This window comes from Anolis sagrei, chromosome 8 (genome assembly GCF_037176765.1).
Source record: "Anolis sagrei isolate rAnoSag1 chromosome 8, rAnoSag1.mat, whole genome shotgun sequence".
In the NCBI taxonomy this organism is placed as follows: Eukaryota; Metazoa; Chordata; class Lepidosauria; order Squamata; family Dactyloidae; genus Anolis; species Anolis sagrei.
The window spans coordinates 2,051,773-2,068,290 of NC_090028.1; the positions used below are offsets into that span (position 1 = coordinate 2,051,773).

The following is a 16,518-nucleotide window of genomic DNA, read 5'->3' on the forward strand; positions in this document are numbered from 1 at the left end:
ATATTGATTTATAATATTTTAATATTATACATTAAATATTTTACATCACATTATATTTAATATAAGAGTGTCTGTCACACTAATACATTTTTATTTATGATTTGTAATATTTTAATAATTAGTGCCTTTTATATTATTCTATTTATAATATTTTAATATAATATATTAAATATTACTTTAAATCATACTATAATATTTAATATTAGAGTATCACCCATATTCATTTTTTTTATTATTTATATCTTTAGTCATCATTAGAGTGTCTAGCATGTTAATATATTTTTAAACATATTACTTATGATACTATAAATAAAGGATTATTTTAAATATTGTATTCAATATTACTGTCTCCCATATTATATTATTTTTGTTTACAATATTTTTAGTCATCATTAGAGTGTCCGACATATTAATCTATTTAATAATAATAATAATAATTTATTTTTTACTTTTTAAAAAGGAGGAAAATAAGGAAGAGGAGTATAACATTATTCCACAATATATTATATATAATGTTATACTCCTCTTCCTTATTTTGCTCCTTTTTAAAAAGTAAATTATATATATATATAAATATATAAAGGTAAAGGTTGTCCCCTGACCTTAAGTCCAGTCATGTCTGACTCTGGGGTGTGGTGCTCATCTCCATTTCTAAGCCGAAGAGCCGGCGTTGTCCGTAGACACCTCCAAGGTCATGTGGCCGGCATGACTGCATGGAGCGCTGTTACCTTCCTGCCGGAGCAATACCTATTGGTCTACTCACATTTGTATGTTTTCGAACTGCTAGGTTGGCAGAAGCTAGGGCTGACAGCGGAAGCTCACGCTGCTCCCCAGAATCGAACCTGCGACCTTTTGATCAACAAGCTCAGCAGCTCAGTGCTTTAACCCACTGCGCCACCGGGGGCTCCATATATATATATAATTATATATTTTATAATATATATATATTATGTGTGTGTAATTATAAATTATAGATATATTTTGTATTATGTTTATTATAATTATATTATATATAATATTATATATTTAATTATATATATATATATATATTATATACAATTAAGCCTATTATTTAATATTTAACATATTTAATTGAATATTTAATATTAGTGTCTCCCATATTTATATATATATATATATAATAGTCTTTAGAGTCCCTGCCATATTGATCTATGTTCCTAATGGGGAAATAGGGAAGAGGAGAGAGAGAAGGAAAGAAGGCTCCACCTCAGCTGCTCCTGCCTCTTCCTTCCGGAAATGGTGGCTGCGCCGGAAGAGGCGGAGCCTGCCGTGACGTCACTCCTCCCTCCCTGAGCGAGCGCGCACCCGATTGGCGGCCCGGGAGGCTGCCTGCTTGTCCGTCTCCGCCCAGCCCAGCCTCGCCCCGCCCTCCCGCGGAGCTCATTTGCATGTTTAAAGGGGAAGCGGCCCTTCCTTCCTTCCCTCCCTCTCCATCATCCTCATTGAAATGGCCTTGTGCTGCTTTCCTGTTCCTCCGCTCGGAGTCTCCTGCAGGAGAGCCACCATGGGGGAGAAACACACTCAGAAGAGTAGGAGGGGAATCATAATACAATAATCCTCATTCAGATTGTGTGCTGATGCTTTCAGGGCCAGCCACTTGGAGGGTGTTAAGCAGAGGCTGGATGGTCATCTGTTGGAGAGGCTTGGATGGTCACCTTCCTTCATGGAGGCAGAAGCAGGTCGGACTAGATGGCCTTTGGGGGGCCCTTCCCTGTTATTATTATTATTATTATTATTATTAAGTGGAGTCTGAGTGGACATCCGTTGGGAGGGCTTGTATTGTGTTTTCCCTGCATGAAGGCAGAAGCGGGTTGGACTAGATGGCCTTTGGAGGTCCCTTCCCTATCATTATTATTATTATTATTATTATTAAGCAGAGGCTGGGTGGACATCTGTTGGGAGGGCTTGTATTGTGTTTTCCCTGCATGAAGGCAGAAGCGGGTTGGACTAGATGGCCTTTGGAGGTCCCTTCCCTATCATTATTATTATTATTATTATTATTATTAAGCAGAGGCTGGGTGGACATCTGTTGGGACAGCTTGTATTGTGTTTTCCCTGCATGAAGGCAGAAGCGGGTTGGACTAGATGGCCTTTGGAGGTCCCTTCCCTATCATTATTATTATTATTATTATTATTATTATTATTATTATTAAGCAGAGGCTGAGTGGACATCTGTTGGGACAGCTTGTATTGTGTTTTCCCTGCATGAAGGCAAAAGCAGGTCGGACTAGATGGCCTTTGGGGGTCCTTCTCTATTATTACTATGAAGCGGAGGCTGAGTGGCCACCTTTCTTGCCTGGCGGAAGGGGGAAGGACTAGATGGCCTTTGGGGGTCCTTCTCTATTATTACTATGAAGCGGAGGCTGAGTGGCCACCTTTCTTGCCTGGCGGAAGGGGGAAGGACTAGATGGCCTTTGGGGGTCCTTTCGAACTCTTGGATTCCATTGTTGTTATTATTGTTGTTGTTATGGAAAGGCTGGGTGGGCATCTGTTGAGAGGGCTTTGATTGTGCTTTCCCTGCCTGGCAGAGTAAAGAGAGTTGGACTAGATGACCGAACACCTGGGGACCCACAGGCTGAGAACCCCTGCCCTATGGGCTCCCACTTCCAAAGACAAACCCACCAATGACAACGTGTCCTTGATTTGTGGGAGCTGTAGTTCACCTACACCCAGAGAGCACTGAGAACCCAAACGACAATGGGTCTAGACCCCATATGGACTAATTTGAATACTGGCGGGGCTTGGGGGAAATTGACTTTGCCTACTGGGAGGTGTAGTTGCTGGGATTTATAGTTCACTTGCAATCAAACAGTACTGTAAATCCCACTGGCGATAGATGTGGGCCAAACTTGGCACACAGAACCTCCATGACCAGCAGAAAACACTGGAGTGGTTTTGGGGGGGGGGGGGGGGAGGACTAACCTTCATTTAGGGGAGTTATAGTTCACCTGCATGCAGAGAGCAGTGTGATTCCAAACAAGGATGGATCTGGACCAACCTTGGCACACATACCCGATATGCCCTAATTTGAATACTGGTGGAATTTGGGGGAGGGGAATTGACTGGGATTTATAGTTCACCTAGCTACTGGGATTTAGAGTTCACCTGCAATCAAAGAGCATGTGACCCTCACCAACAATGGAATTGGACCACATTTGGCACACTGGACCCTCATGACACTTGTGGATTTAGAAAAGTGACTCCGAACCCATGGATGGCAGCCTAAAATAAGGTCCGCGGCCAGGTGTGCGTGTCGCCGTTGGGTTTCACACTTTCTGGTGCCACTTTGTCGGGCTAACTCAAACTGTTCAGCATGACTGAAATCTAACTGAAAAGGAATCTCGGCGCCATTTTCTGTTTGCGACCTCGAAGCCATTCCTGTGGCAACATTGGCCTCAGATTTTCCCTCCATTTCGCTCTGGCTCCTAGTAACAACGTTGACCCTTCACCACCTCCAAATAATCCTTATTTACTCCTTTCCCTACACTCCAAACTCTCATTACTCTGACAGGTTCTTCCTGTGGAGTGTGCCTCTCACTTGGCGGTTTTACTTGTGTTACCACATTCACTGACTCTGGTGGTGTTGCTGGCTTTTTGTGGCTGGTTAACTTTGGGCAGGCGGATCTTATGTGTCCCTCCTGATGACGATTATAGCACAGAATTTTTCTTGTGGCATTAACAGCAATGGCTTCCCTCTGACAGGATTTTGACTTCCCGTGTCAAACATTCCCTTCGAGACCCTCTCTCTCAGCCTCTTGGCAACCAGTGGGGAATGACTACTGTCCCAGTCTCCCTCCAGTTCCTCAAGCCATGCGGCCGGGTCTGCCACCTTTTTGATTCTCTTTTCTTTGACAAACCAAGGCATTTGGACTGGAATTAGTTTATGAAACCTTTCCAAGCAGACTAAGTGCCTGAGCTCCTCAAACGTGGTTGTCTCGCTCCCTTCTAGCCATCTGTCCAAGGCTTTCTCTAGCCTACCGCCCATTTGCGAATAGGTCTCCCTAGCCTTCCGCTTCACCTCCCTGAAAGTCTTCCTACTCTGTTCTGCCATCAAACTAAACCTTGATGTCAAGTATAAAAAGTAAAACTCCTTTATGCTCTTTGGGCAGGGGGTAAAGCAATCCCACCACTGCCACACCAATTATAATAACCAGGCAGATGGCAATGCGATCAATCCCACCATCTACCCCTAATCATAAAGGCAGTCTTTATGGCCAAACAATATGACTGGACAGGGGCAAACAGATCCCACCACTATCCCTCCTTTAATAAGGAATTCACACCACTTTGGCACCTAGATGCCACTTGAGGGGACGTCTCTTTATTTAAACCTTCGCTGCCACCATAAGTATAAATGAACAGGAACCCTCTAGCTATTTAAAGATGTTAAAAAGGTTGTTTAAAACACCATGTACTGTGACTTTTAAAAGGGCTTCTTTATAGGAAAACAGATGATGTTGAATTAAAAAGAAAAGGGACTAAATCCACAAATGGCACATGACTCAGGCTTGAGTTTCAAAAATAACAAGAAAGGTTTATTGAATAAAAGTTACAGAATGAAAGTGAATGCAGGTTAATAAGCTTGGCTGTTACAATTGAAGTGTTCTTGTTCTTAAAAGCGTAACGGTTGCATGAGAGAATGGTTCTATCTTTGTTACAGTTCCTATCCACAACCCAGCTATTTCTTCTCTAAAATAGCTGTAACCAGTCTGCCACAGCCTACTTTGCTGTGCAAACTACAGGTAAGCTGCCTATTCCTAACAGGAACTCCTAAAAGCCTTCTATAATCTTGCTCCCACTCTAACATCAACCAGAACTGAACTGAACTGACAAAATAAGCTTCTCTCTTTCCCTCCAACAGTCTAACTCCGCCCCCCTTTTACAAACCAATCCTGGCTGTTTCAGGGCTGGCTCAGGCCTAGGCCACTCCCCCTCTCTGAACTGGAGCTTTTCCCTAAACTAAGATGGCTCCTGCAGCTCTCTGCCAGGCCTTCTAAGCTGAAACTACCTAGCCTGTCTCTTCCTAGGCCCTGCCACCCTGGCTGGCAAGGTAAGGGATCTTCACATCGAGCACCCCCCTCCCCAAAATAAGGGATAGTGACTTATAGTTCTGCAAAGGGCAAGGGCACCAGACTACACAACAAGGGTTAAGTCTTGGTCACATTGCCAAGGCACTGACAACAACAAGGACCCCACGAGGCTTTTGGGAAATGGCTGGATCTTGGGACTTCTGCCCTTTGTGAGAATTGTAGTTTCCAAAGGCGTGAATCAGTTGCAGCACATCTGGGGTTTCACCTGCCAGCCTTCCCAATGATCATGGACACTCTGCCTGCATGTCTTGGACTTCAGTACATACTATCTCCCTCATGAACTCTCCTCAAAGACCTTTTAAAACATTGGACTTCAGGCTTCTTCATGAAAATTAATTCTCTTATTAAATATACTTGGAATGTGGGACAAAGATGGGGTTTTGTTGCTATGAAATGCTTATGATCTGAATGTATGTATCTTGCTATGAAATGTTGCCTTTCCCCTTTGCCTTTTGCCCTAGAAAATGTGACCCAGGACTGTTGAAATGCTTGAGGGAGAACCACCACCTCCCTTTCTTATTTGATTATTTCACCTCTGCATGGACAATAGCAAGCTGAAACTTCCTCTTGTTTGCTTTGTCCGGCAGGCAAGGAAGTTTATCTGGACACTTTGATTGAATCACAAAGGGCAGGGTTGATCCCCCCCGAGGTCCCCTGCCCTGATCCTGTTTGTTTTCCCTCACCAGACCCATCAAGGGCAGGAAAACCTTTCTTAATGAAATCAACCTTTGCTGGACAAAACAATGCCCCTCTTCCGTCCTGCCTCCCTCTCCCGGATTTGCTAAGGAGCCAAAGAGGGAGGGAGTTTTGAAACTTTCAAACCTGTATTTTCTCTATAAAAATGCCAGTAAAATTCTGTATTGCTATGCTTGTAGTGGAACTATTCCTACAATGCATCCGATCTCAGCTGAATCGCTAATAAAGACACCTCGGTCCCAGCTTCTTCCGCTTTGGTGAGGATTTATTATTTTAAATATTTTTGCTGCTGAAATTGGCTTTGCTGGCCTCACCAATGTTCAAGGACTCTCTTTGGTGCAGTCCTCAGGATCTCCTCGGCTGGGGAGATCCTCCTAAAAGCAGCTCGATATCAACCTCAGTTTCACTCTTTCCTTGAACACCTTATCCCTCAAATCTGCGTCAATCTCACTTAATTCACCACAGATTAACGGCCTTAAATCTGCCATCACTCAGGATTCTGTCACTTGAAAATCATGGCAGGTTCTCTCAAAACTTTCCAGGAAAGATTCAACAAAATCCCCTTTTTGATAATGCGGGAAGTGTTTCAGAGCCATTGGGTCAGTGGTGTTAACGTTAGGTTAGTTCTGGGTGTTCCCTCTGTTTCCCTTAAACGAAGTTCAAACATTCTTTCCTCACGCCTCTCACGTTGTTCAGCCTCAGCTGCAATTCACATTTTCTCAATCTCCATTTGAATTTTCAGTTTCTGTATTTCCAAGGAGATAGTTATTTGTTCTGGACTGCCCTCCTGTATTTGTACCTCAGTTTCCCCCATTTCTCCAACCATTTCCTCTCTTTCCCCTTCCTCAGTCACATTCTTTTTCCCCTTAGGTGGTTCTATAATAATCTGATTGCTTTCAAAATGGTGCCTGTTGTAGCTCTCTGAGGTAATTTTTTTTGGTGGTTTCTGTCAAAAATTTACCTCAGGGTTTCTCTAAAAATGACTGGATTTAGAATCCCAACAACTACAAAACAAAATATAAAGGATTTGAGAAGAGGCTTTATTTGGGAATAAAAATAATCCAAAAAGCAGAACACCACTAAGATTGGAATTAGGCTTCTGTGATTAAAAGCCCCAAATCAAAAGCGGTAAGGAAAGCTGGAACTTTCTTCTGGCCGAAAACCCTTTTTGAAAGCCCTCTGGCACCCACCAATTTAGAAGCGCTGATAAGCCCTTGGCTTCCTGGACGTATTCTTAGGCAAGACTGTGTTGGATTTAGTCCTCAGTCTTGTGTTTCTGAGGTAACACTAAAGATTCTTTAAAATCTACTCTGCTGCCATTAGTCTCCTGTTTGCTACAGGAAACTGCTCTTAAAACTTCACCCACAGAGGCACACGTGAGGCAGTTGTTGTGAACAACAAAACAATGAAATTTATTTGAAAGAACTTGAACAAATTAGGTAATTAAGCTTAGTTGGTTTCAACAAACTGACTTAAAAGTGTGTGGTTATGTTAAGCAGTTCAGACTTAGTTACACCGGAAACACTTCTCTCTCCCTCCACAGAAATACTGACAGGATTGTCGAAGGCTTTCATGGCTGCAATCACTAGGTTCTTGTGGGTTTTTTCTCGGGCTATAGGGCCATGTTCTAGAGGCATTTCTCCTGACGTTTCGCCTGCATCTATGGCAAGCATCCTCAGAGGTAGGATTGCTTCTCTGACAGTAATTTCTAACTCCTCCACACAGACTGTCCTTGTCTTTTGGGATCTGTCTCTCCACTCCCCAGCTTTCCTTCCCAAATAGCTGTAATCTTCTCACTAGCTATCTCTGCTAGCCAATTGACCAATCTCAGGCCTTTCTCACTAACCCTCTACACCACTCCAAACTCCTAACACCTTCTCCCTTTGACAACCAGGTTCAATCTCCTGACAGGGTTTTCAAAACTATCTCTTAAAGTCATTTTTTTTTTGCCAAGTTAGGTTCCGCCCACTTTAACTCAGCCAATTATAGTCGTCCCTTATTTCCCTCCAAAGCTGCTCTTTCTAAACATGCCCCCTTCAGGAAATGAGTAACTAAAATGGATTCCCCCCAGCACCCTTTCCAAAATGGCTGCTGAACTTTCTGGGCCTATTTTTCTAGGCTTTTCCCAGCCTAACAGGTATATCCTGCTTCGGCGGGAAGGTAACGGTGCTCCATGCAGTCATGCCGGTGGCCACATGACATTGGAGGTGTCTGCAGAGAACGCCAGCTCTTCAGCTTAGAAATGGAGATGAGCACCAGAGTCCCAGAGGCGGACACGACTGGATTTAATATCAGGGAAAACCTTTATCTTTACCTTAAATTAATACAAACAGACTGATACGGATTTGTCAAAGCCAGATACACTGGGCATCCGATCGGAAATATACGACATATAATGGAACATAAACAAAGGAAGAAATAACGGCAGCCCTCCTAAAATCAGATCTACAGAAACAGCCTCAGCTCAGGATGGTGATTTGGCAGCTTCATGGCCACTCAATGCTCATCAAGCTTGCTAATTTCAACATTCACACTTGCTTCCAACAGGCAAGAGTTCTTTCTCCCACCCTGGACATTATTCCACAGGGATATATACACACACACACACTAGTCTCACTTCCAACAGACCTCTGAAAAAATGTCAGGAGAGAATGTTACCAGAACATGGCCATACAGCCCAAAAATCTCACGGCAACCCAAGTGATTCTGGCCATGAAAGCCTTCAACAATACCGAATAATTGTTTTATACAGTAAAGATTATATAGAATGGAATTATAGAGTAACTTTATTGTCGTTGTACACGGCAAAACAAAATCCAATGCTTTCCTTAGCACACATCACAAAACCAACACACCCGTCCCTCCACACCCCAACCACCCCCACCCAGCCCCCAATGCAACATGAATGCAAAACTGCGGAGTCTTGTATAGTTACAGCTCCGGGATAAAAGCTATCTCTCAGTCTGCTCTCTCTCTATTGAAACATCTCTCTCTCTCCATTAATATTATATATTGAAAGTCTTATATGGGGTGGTTTAACCTCTGGCTTGCTAGTTAAACTAAATTACTGTGTCACAAAAGGATGTATTTCTAAAAAGAGTTTCACCAACATGAAAAGTCTGGAAAGCTCTATCTGGGAAACTCTCTTTGGAGTCAAACACCGCTGTTCTCTCCAATGTGAATTCTATGTCTATATAGATTTCAACTCCCAGAGAAGCTTTTTTCACACACAATGTGTTTATAGGGTTTCTCTCCAGGTCTAAGTCCTTTGACGTGAATGTAGACCTAAACTCTGAGTGAAGCTCTGTCCACACTCCAGGCATGTATAGGGTTTCTCCCCTGTGTGAATCCTTTGATGTGAACGTAGACTTCTACTCTCAGTAGAGCTCTGTCCACACTCCAGGCATGTATATGGTTTCTCTGTAGTGTGAGTCCTTTGATGTGAATGAAGCTCTTTCCACACTCCAGATATGTATAGGGATTTTCCCCAGTGTGAGTGCTTTGTTTTGAACATAGATTTCCACTCCGAGTGAAGCTCTATCAACACTCCAGGCATTTATAGGGTTTCTCCCCAGTGTGAATCCTTTGATGTGAACGTAGATTTCCACTCTCAGTGAAGCTCTTTCCACACTCCAGGCATGTATAGGGTTTCTCCCCAGTATGAATCCTTTGATGTGAACGTAGATTTCCACTCTCAGTGAAGCTCTTTCCACACTCCAGGCATTTATAGGGTTTCTCCCCAGTGTGAATCCTTTGATGTGAATGTAGATTTCCACTCTCAGTGAAGCTCTTTCCACACTCCAGGCATGTATAGGGTTTCTCCCCAGTGTGAATCCTTTGATGTGAATGTAGACTTCCACTCGTAGTGAAGCTCTGCCCACACTCCAGGCATGTATAGGGTTTTTCCCCAGTATGAATCCTTTGATGTGAACGTAGACTTCCACTCTCAGTGAAGCTCTGCCCACACTCCAGGCATGTATAGGGTTTTTCCCCAGTGTGAATCCTTTGATGTTTATGTAGATCTGAACTATGAGCAAAGCTCTTTCCACACTCCAGGCATGTATAGGGTTTCTCCCCAGTGTGAGTCCTTTGATGTGAACGTAGACTTCCACTCTGAGCGAAGCTCTGCCCACACTCCAGGCATGTATAGGTTTTCTCCCCAGTGTGAATCCTTTGATGTGTACGTAGTCTTGAACTATCAGTGAAGTTCTGCCCACACTCCAGGCATGAATAGGGTTTCTCCCCAGTGTGAATCCTTTGATGTGTACGTAGATTTCCACTCTGAGTAAAGCTCTGCCCACACTCCAGGCATGTATAGGGTTTCTCCCCAGTGTGAGTCCTTTGATGTTTATGTAGATCTGAACTATGAGCAAAGCTCTGCCCACACTCCAGGCATGAATAGGGTTTCTCCCCAGTGTGAATTCTTTGATGTGTACGTAGACTTCCACTCTCAGTGAAACTCTTTCCACACTCCAGGCAGTTATAGGGTTTCTCCCCGGTGTGAGTCCTTTGATGTTTATGTAGATCTGAAGTATGAGCAAAGCTCTTTCCACACTCCAGGCATGTATATGGTTTCTCCCCAGTGTGGATCCTTTCATGTGAACGTAGACTACCACTCTTAGTGAAGCTCTTCCCACACTCCAGGCATGTATAGGGTTTCTCCTCCATGTGAATCCTTTGATGTTGCTTCAGATCACCCCTCCAAGTGAAACTCTTCCCACATTCCAGCCACATAAATGCTTTCTCCTTCATGTCAGCCATGATCCGGGTGTTTGATTGCAATACTGTCTTCTTTTTCCCCTCCTTATCTGTAGGTCAAGATTTCAGCAAGTCCATCACCTTGCTACATCGAAGGGGTAGCTCCATTGAATCTTCATTTTCCTGGTTAAGAAAGAAGCAAAAGATTAAAAATGAAGACAAGAATCTTTCTTGACCTCCACGATTTCCCCCTTTCCCTTTATGGGTCATGTTGAAAATGGAAACACCCAGAAATGCAAACATCAGGGTCTTCAGAGGTTCTGTTGGACGAAGCAAGTGGAGTGTCTCTATCCCTGTGGAATGTCCAGGGTGGGAGAAAGAACCCTTGTCTGCTTGAAGCAGGTGTGAATGGCCCAGCATTCCTGCGTTTTCAAATAAGATTCTGTGTCCAGCACTCAGAAACAGGAGAACTCCAAACAGCAAGCAATCAGGTGCCAGTTAACACCTCCCAAACAGAGGGTGCCTCCAGGCAACAGAGGCCAGGCTGCCTCTCTGCAGATATCCTCACTGATTGACTCTGCAGACTTCATGGCTACTCCAATGCTAATGCAAGCTTGCTCATTGCAACATTCACCCTTGCTTCAAACAGACAAGCGTTCTTTCTCCCACCCTGGATATTATTCCACAGGAATATTACTCCATTTTCTTCGCTGCCAAGAGAACCTCTGAAGGTGCCATTAGCCACAGATGCAGCGGAAACTCCAGGAGAGAATGCTGCTGGAACATGGCCAGACAGGCCACGAAATGAACAGCAACCCAGTGATTCCGGCCATGAAAGCCTTCAACAAAACATTATTAAAAACATGCCTCGTCCAGAGATATTTCTCCCCCAGCTGCCAGTTAAAGGTCTGCTAAAGGGTGAAAAATTGTAACTTTTCCCCTGGTCAGAGAAACACCATTAAAATATTAAGGCCTGCAATTTCTAATCACCTGCCTGCTGGATTGTAATTAAAAGTCGCTAATAAGAACTGAAAAGAAAACTGTGATAAAAACTGGACAGTGATAAGACAAATGTTTTCAATGTTAAGAAGGAAATCAACACAAGGCTACCAACAATCAAGAAGAGTCAACATCTGGCTAGGAAACTGAGATGGAGCCAGGATGGAAGAGGTCTATCATTCATTTCCAACTTTGGGAGTACATCAGCAGAATACTCCTATAAAAGACTCAATCTAATAATGCTCAAATTGGAGTCCTCGTGGACAACAAGTTAAACATGAACCAAAAATGTGATGTGGCGGCAAAAAAGCCAACGGCCCCAATAGGAGTCCAGTGTCTAGATCCAGGGAAGTCAGCTCCTCGTCTCCTGTATATGTCATCAGTTGGAGGGCCCTCCCCCCCCCCCCCACACCAACTGCTGCTCTGGGCCAGCGTGAAGAGAGAGGGGGCCAGCGGACAGTTCCACCTTGTCTCCTGTGATATGCTAATAATATAATATAATGTAATGTAATATAATATAATATAATATAATATAATATATAATATAATATATTGTATATACATATATAATATTTATATGCAGTAGTCTTTCAGCAGTCCATCGCCGTGATCGGATGTTCTGTTCTGCAATCTCCCAGGTTCGAGTGTGTTCACCTGAGGGTGGGAAACCGTGACAGCTTGGGGATTCTGCTGGTGTACCGCCCACCCCGCGACTCAGCGGTTTCTCTACCTTGAGCTAGCAGAGGTGGTCTCCAATTCGGCCTTGGTTTCCCAGCGCTTGATTGTGCTGGGAGATTTCAACATTCATGCTGAGAACAGGGGCAGCTCAGGACTTTATGGTCTCGATGACGACCATGGAGCTATCACAAGTCATATCTGGGCCCACCCATCAGGCTGGTCATACACTCGACCTGGTTTTGTAGCGGACAGTGGAATGGTCAGAGTGGAAGAACAAAATAAATTTCCATTGTCATGGTCTGACCATCATCTGATCAGCTTTAGATTTACTGTGACCACAAACCTTCGCAGGGGTTGAGGATCAACTAAGATGATCCGCCCCAGGAGACTGATGGATCCGGAAGGATTCCTGAGGAATCTTGGGGCTCTTCCTGCCATGGAACCTGGCGATCATGTTGACACTCTGGTCGATTGCTACAATAGCAAGATGGTCAGGGTGATAGACTTGAATGAATGAACAACAAAACCTCCCGAATGCCCCCTCTCGTTGCGTAGCGACACACCGTCTCCTTGGTTCACTGGGGAGTTGGCTGTGATGAAGCAGAGGAAGCAGGAAAACATTTCTGCTGTCCTTTCTGGATAATCTAAACCTCTGTGGTCTGTTAACTCTACACATGTAGGCAGCTTTACAAACACGATCACAGCTTTAAAAACACACACTAAAAAAACACACATCTCCCAATGAATCAAATGTAGTTCAACAATGTCTTGGGGCTACTCTAGAGGTTTGTTGGGAGGGCAGAGATCTGAGGAGGATCTTTAAACTTTTTAAACAGAGGGCCAGATCTCAGTCTCTCAAACTGTTGGAGGGCCGGATTATAATTTGAAAAAAGCATGAATGAATTGCTATGCTCACTGCACATATCTTATTTAAGTGCAAAAAACACTTAAAAACAATACAATAATTAAAATGAAGAACAATTTTAACAAATATAAACTTATTAGTATTTCAATGGGAAGTGTGGGCCTGCTTTTGGCTGATGAGATAGGATTGTTGTTGTCATTTCAGACTTAGGTTGACCCTGAGCGAGGGCCGGGTAAATGACCTTGGAGGGCCGTATCTGGCCCCCGGGCCTTAGTTTGAGGACCCCTGGTCTACAGAATGCCTGGCAGTTTGGGGTTGGGTAATATAGGATCGTGATTAGCTGGGAGGTGATGCTGCAAAAAGGTTTGGAAGGAGTTAATCTCCCTCCTGGTTCTAAAGGTCAGGGTGATCGTCTATAACATGTTAGAGAATGTTGGTGAGTGTGTTGACTCAAAATGCAACGCACGAATCTGATTGGTTGGGCAACACCCAAGGAGCTAGCTGAGCTTGGGAGTTTTGGGAACAGTTACATACTTGAGCTTTACCTGTGCAGGAGCTTACAGAGATATTTCTTGCTTCATGAGCTGCAGGAAAAGGATCCTCCACGTGGACACCGAAATACCATTTGAATCTCTCTCAAAATATATTGTGTGAGTCAACGCAACTGTTCTCAAGATTGTATATATCTATATAAATAAAAATGTACTGTTCATTTGTGGGATTAATATAACTCAAAAACCACTGGACAAATTGCTACCAGAACATGGTCATACAATCCAAAAAGCTCACAGCAACCCAGTGATTCTGGCCATGAAAGCCTTCGGCAATGCCGAATAATTGGTTTATACAGTAATAATTATATAGAATGGAATTATAGAGGAACTTTATTGTCACTGTACATGGCAAAACCAAAGGCAATGCTTTTCTCAGCACACTTCACAAAACCAACACACCCGTCCCTCCACACCCCAACCACCACCACACAGCCCCCAATGCAACATCAATGCAAAACACCGAGTTCTGTATACTTACAGCTCTAGGAGAAAAAGCTATCTCTCATGTCAAACGTCTCTCTCTATATTATCATCTATATAAATAAAAATGTAATGTTCGTTTGTGGAATTAATAGAACTCAACGTACGCTCTGTGAGTTAGGAAAGTCTGTTCAGGAAGGCACAATCAAAATGTGACTGTTATGATAATTTGGTTATAATTAACTGCTATTGTTTTAATTCTGTATGTCTTTATGGTTTTATAATGTGCTATTGATTGTGGCATCAAATTGCTGCCTTTGTTAGCCGCTCTGAGTCCCGTCCCCCTCCCCCCGGGGGTTGGGAAGGGCGGGGTAAAAACGCTGTAAATAAATAAATAAAACATTCCTGAAAGATAGCCATCCATTTTTACTTTATAGTAGTCCTGGGCTATAATATCTCTAAAATAATAATATCTATATATCTATCATAGTAATATCTATAAGTCTATAATCTACATATATATGTATATATGTCTATGATATCTATATGTCTATAACAATATCGAGATGTCTATAATATCTGTATGTCTGTAATAATAATGTCTATATGTCTATAATTATAATATCTGTCTGTAAATAATATCTATACATCTATAATAATGATACCTATATGTCTAAAATATCTATGTCTATAATAATAATAATATCTATATATCTATAATACAAATAAAATCTATATGCATATAATAATATTTATATGTCTATAATAACAATAGCAATACCTATATAATATCTTTGAACTGGGTTATATGGCAGTGTGGACTCAGGCAACCCGGAGCCCTTCCACACATCCATATAACCCTTTGGCCTCGAGGAGACTGAAATGCGCCTATATTACGTTGACACTTTGCCACTTCCGTTGTGTATTGATAGCTTAGAAACCAGCTCTTCCTCTTTTCTTTCTTTCCCATTGCTCCAAAATGGGCCACAACAACACGTGGCAATATAAGATATATTCAATATCTTATATGGGGTCGCTTAACCTCTGGTTTGCTACTTAAATCAAATTACTGTGTCACAAAAGAATGCATGTCTAAAAAGTGTTTCACCAACATGATAAGTCTGGAAAGCTCTTTCTAGGAAACTCTCTTTGGGGTCAAACACCACTGTTCTCTCCAGTGTGGATTCTATGTCTGTGTAGATTTCTACTCTCAGAGATGCTTTTCTCACACACTATGTGTTTATAGGGTTTCTCCCCAGTGTGAGTCCTTTGAACTCTGAGCGAAGCTCTTTCCACACTCCAGGCATGTATAGGGTTTCTCTTCAGTGTGAGTCCTTTGATGTGAGCGTAGACCAGAACTATGAATGAAGCTCTTTCCACACTCCAGGCATGGATGTTGCTCCCCAGTGTGAGTCCTTTGATGTCTATGTAGATTTCCATTCTCAGAGAAGCTTCTTCCACACACTATGCATGTTTAAGGTTTCTCCCAGTGTAAGTTCTTTGATGTGAATGTAAACTTGAACAATGGGTGAAGCTCTTTCATCACTCATGGGATTTATAGGATTGTTCCCCAGTGTGAGTCCTTTGGTGTTTACGTAGGTTTGAATTCTGAGTGAAGCTCTTTCCACACTCCAGGCATGTATAGGGTTTCTCCCCAGTGTGAGTTCTTTGATGTGAACGTAGATTTCCACTCTTAGTGAAGCTATGCCCGCACTCCAGGCATGTATAGGGTTTCTCCCCAGTGTGAATCCTTTGATGTGAACGTAGACTTGAACTACGAGTGAAGCTCTGCCCACACTCCCGGCATGTATTGGGTTTCTCCTCAATGTGAATTCTTTGATGTGAACGTAGACTTCCACTCTGAGCGAAGCTCTGCCCACACTCCAGGCATTTATAGGGTTTCTCCCCGGTGTGAGTCCTTTGATGTGAGCGTAGACTTGAATTATCAATGAAGCTCTGTCCACACTCCAGGCATGTATAGGGTTTTTCCCTAGTGTGAATCCTTTGATGTCTACGTAGATTTGAACTCTGAGTGAAGTTCTGCCCACACTCCAGGCAAGTATAGGGTTTCTCCCCAGTGTGAGTCCTTTGATGTGAATATAGATTTCCACTCTCAGTGAAGCTCTGCCCACACTCCAGGCATTTATAGGGTTTCTCCCCAGTGTGAATCCTTTGATGTTTATATAGATCTGAACTCTCAGAGAAGCTCTTTCCACACTCCGGGCATGTATAGGGTTTCTCCCCCGTGTGAATCCTTTCATGTAAACGTAGATTACCACTGCGAGAGAAGCTCTTTCCGCACTCCAGGCATGTATATGGTTTCTCCCCCGTGTGAGTCCTTTGATGTCGCTTCAGATCACCCCTCCAAGTGAAACTCTTTCCACATTCCAGGCATATAAATGCTTTCTCCTCCATGTCAGCCATGATATGGGTGTTTGATTGCAATACAGATGCTTCAGTCTTCTTTTCTCCTTCCTTATTTATATGTGAGGTCAAG

The 16,518-nt window shown here is 43.0% G+C and overlaps 2 protein-coding genes and 1 pseudogene across 2 annotated transcripts in view; all 3 read right to left on the reverse strand.

Annotated features, from left to right (window-relative positions):
* Positions 1 to 1,265, reverse strand: part of LOC132768285 (zinc finger protein 850-like) — a 43,244-nt pseudogene extending 41,979 nt beyond the window's left edge.
* Positions 1,266 to 9,237: 7,972 nt separating this feature from the next.
* The window catches only part of LOC132783127 (zinc finger protein 135-like), a 32,069-nt gene continuing 24,788 nt past the window's right edge, over positions 9,238 to 16,518 (reverse strand). Inside the window, exon 2 of the mRNA XM_067470940.1 lies at positions 9,238 to 10,688. Coding sequence (XP_067327041.1) covers positions 9,348 to 10,568 — 1,221 coding nt within the window. The 5' untranslated portion in view covers positions 10,569 to 10,688 and the 3' untranslated portion in view covers positions 9,238 to 9,347. The remainder of the gene's footprint in view (positions 10,689 to 16,518) is intronic.
* Positions 13,914 to 16,445, reverse strand: LOC137097553 (zinc finger and SCAN domain-containing protein 2-like). The gene has a single exon (XM_067470942.1). It carries the CDS (start codon positions 16,443 to 16,445, stop codon positions 15,564 to 15,566), a length of 882 nt encoding a protein of 293 aa, XP_067327043.1. The 3' UTR covers positions 13,914 to 15,563.

What these genes read in the sequence shown, in the direction of transcription:
- LOC137097553 (XM_067470942.1), bottom strand. Translation starts at nt 16,445, where the DNA reads ATGGCTGACATGGAGGAGAAAGCATTTATATGCCTGGAATGTGGAAAG.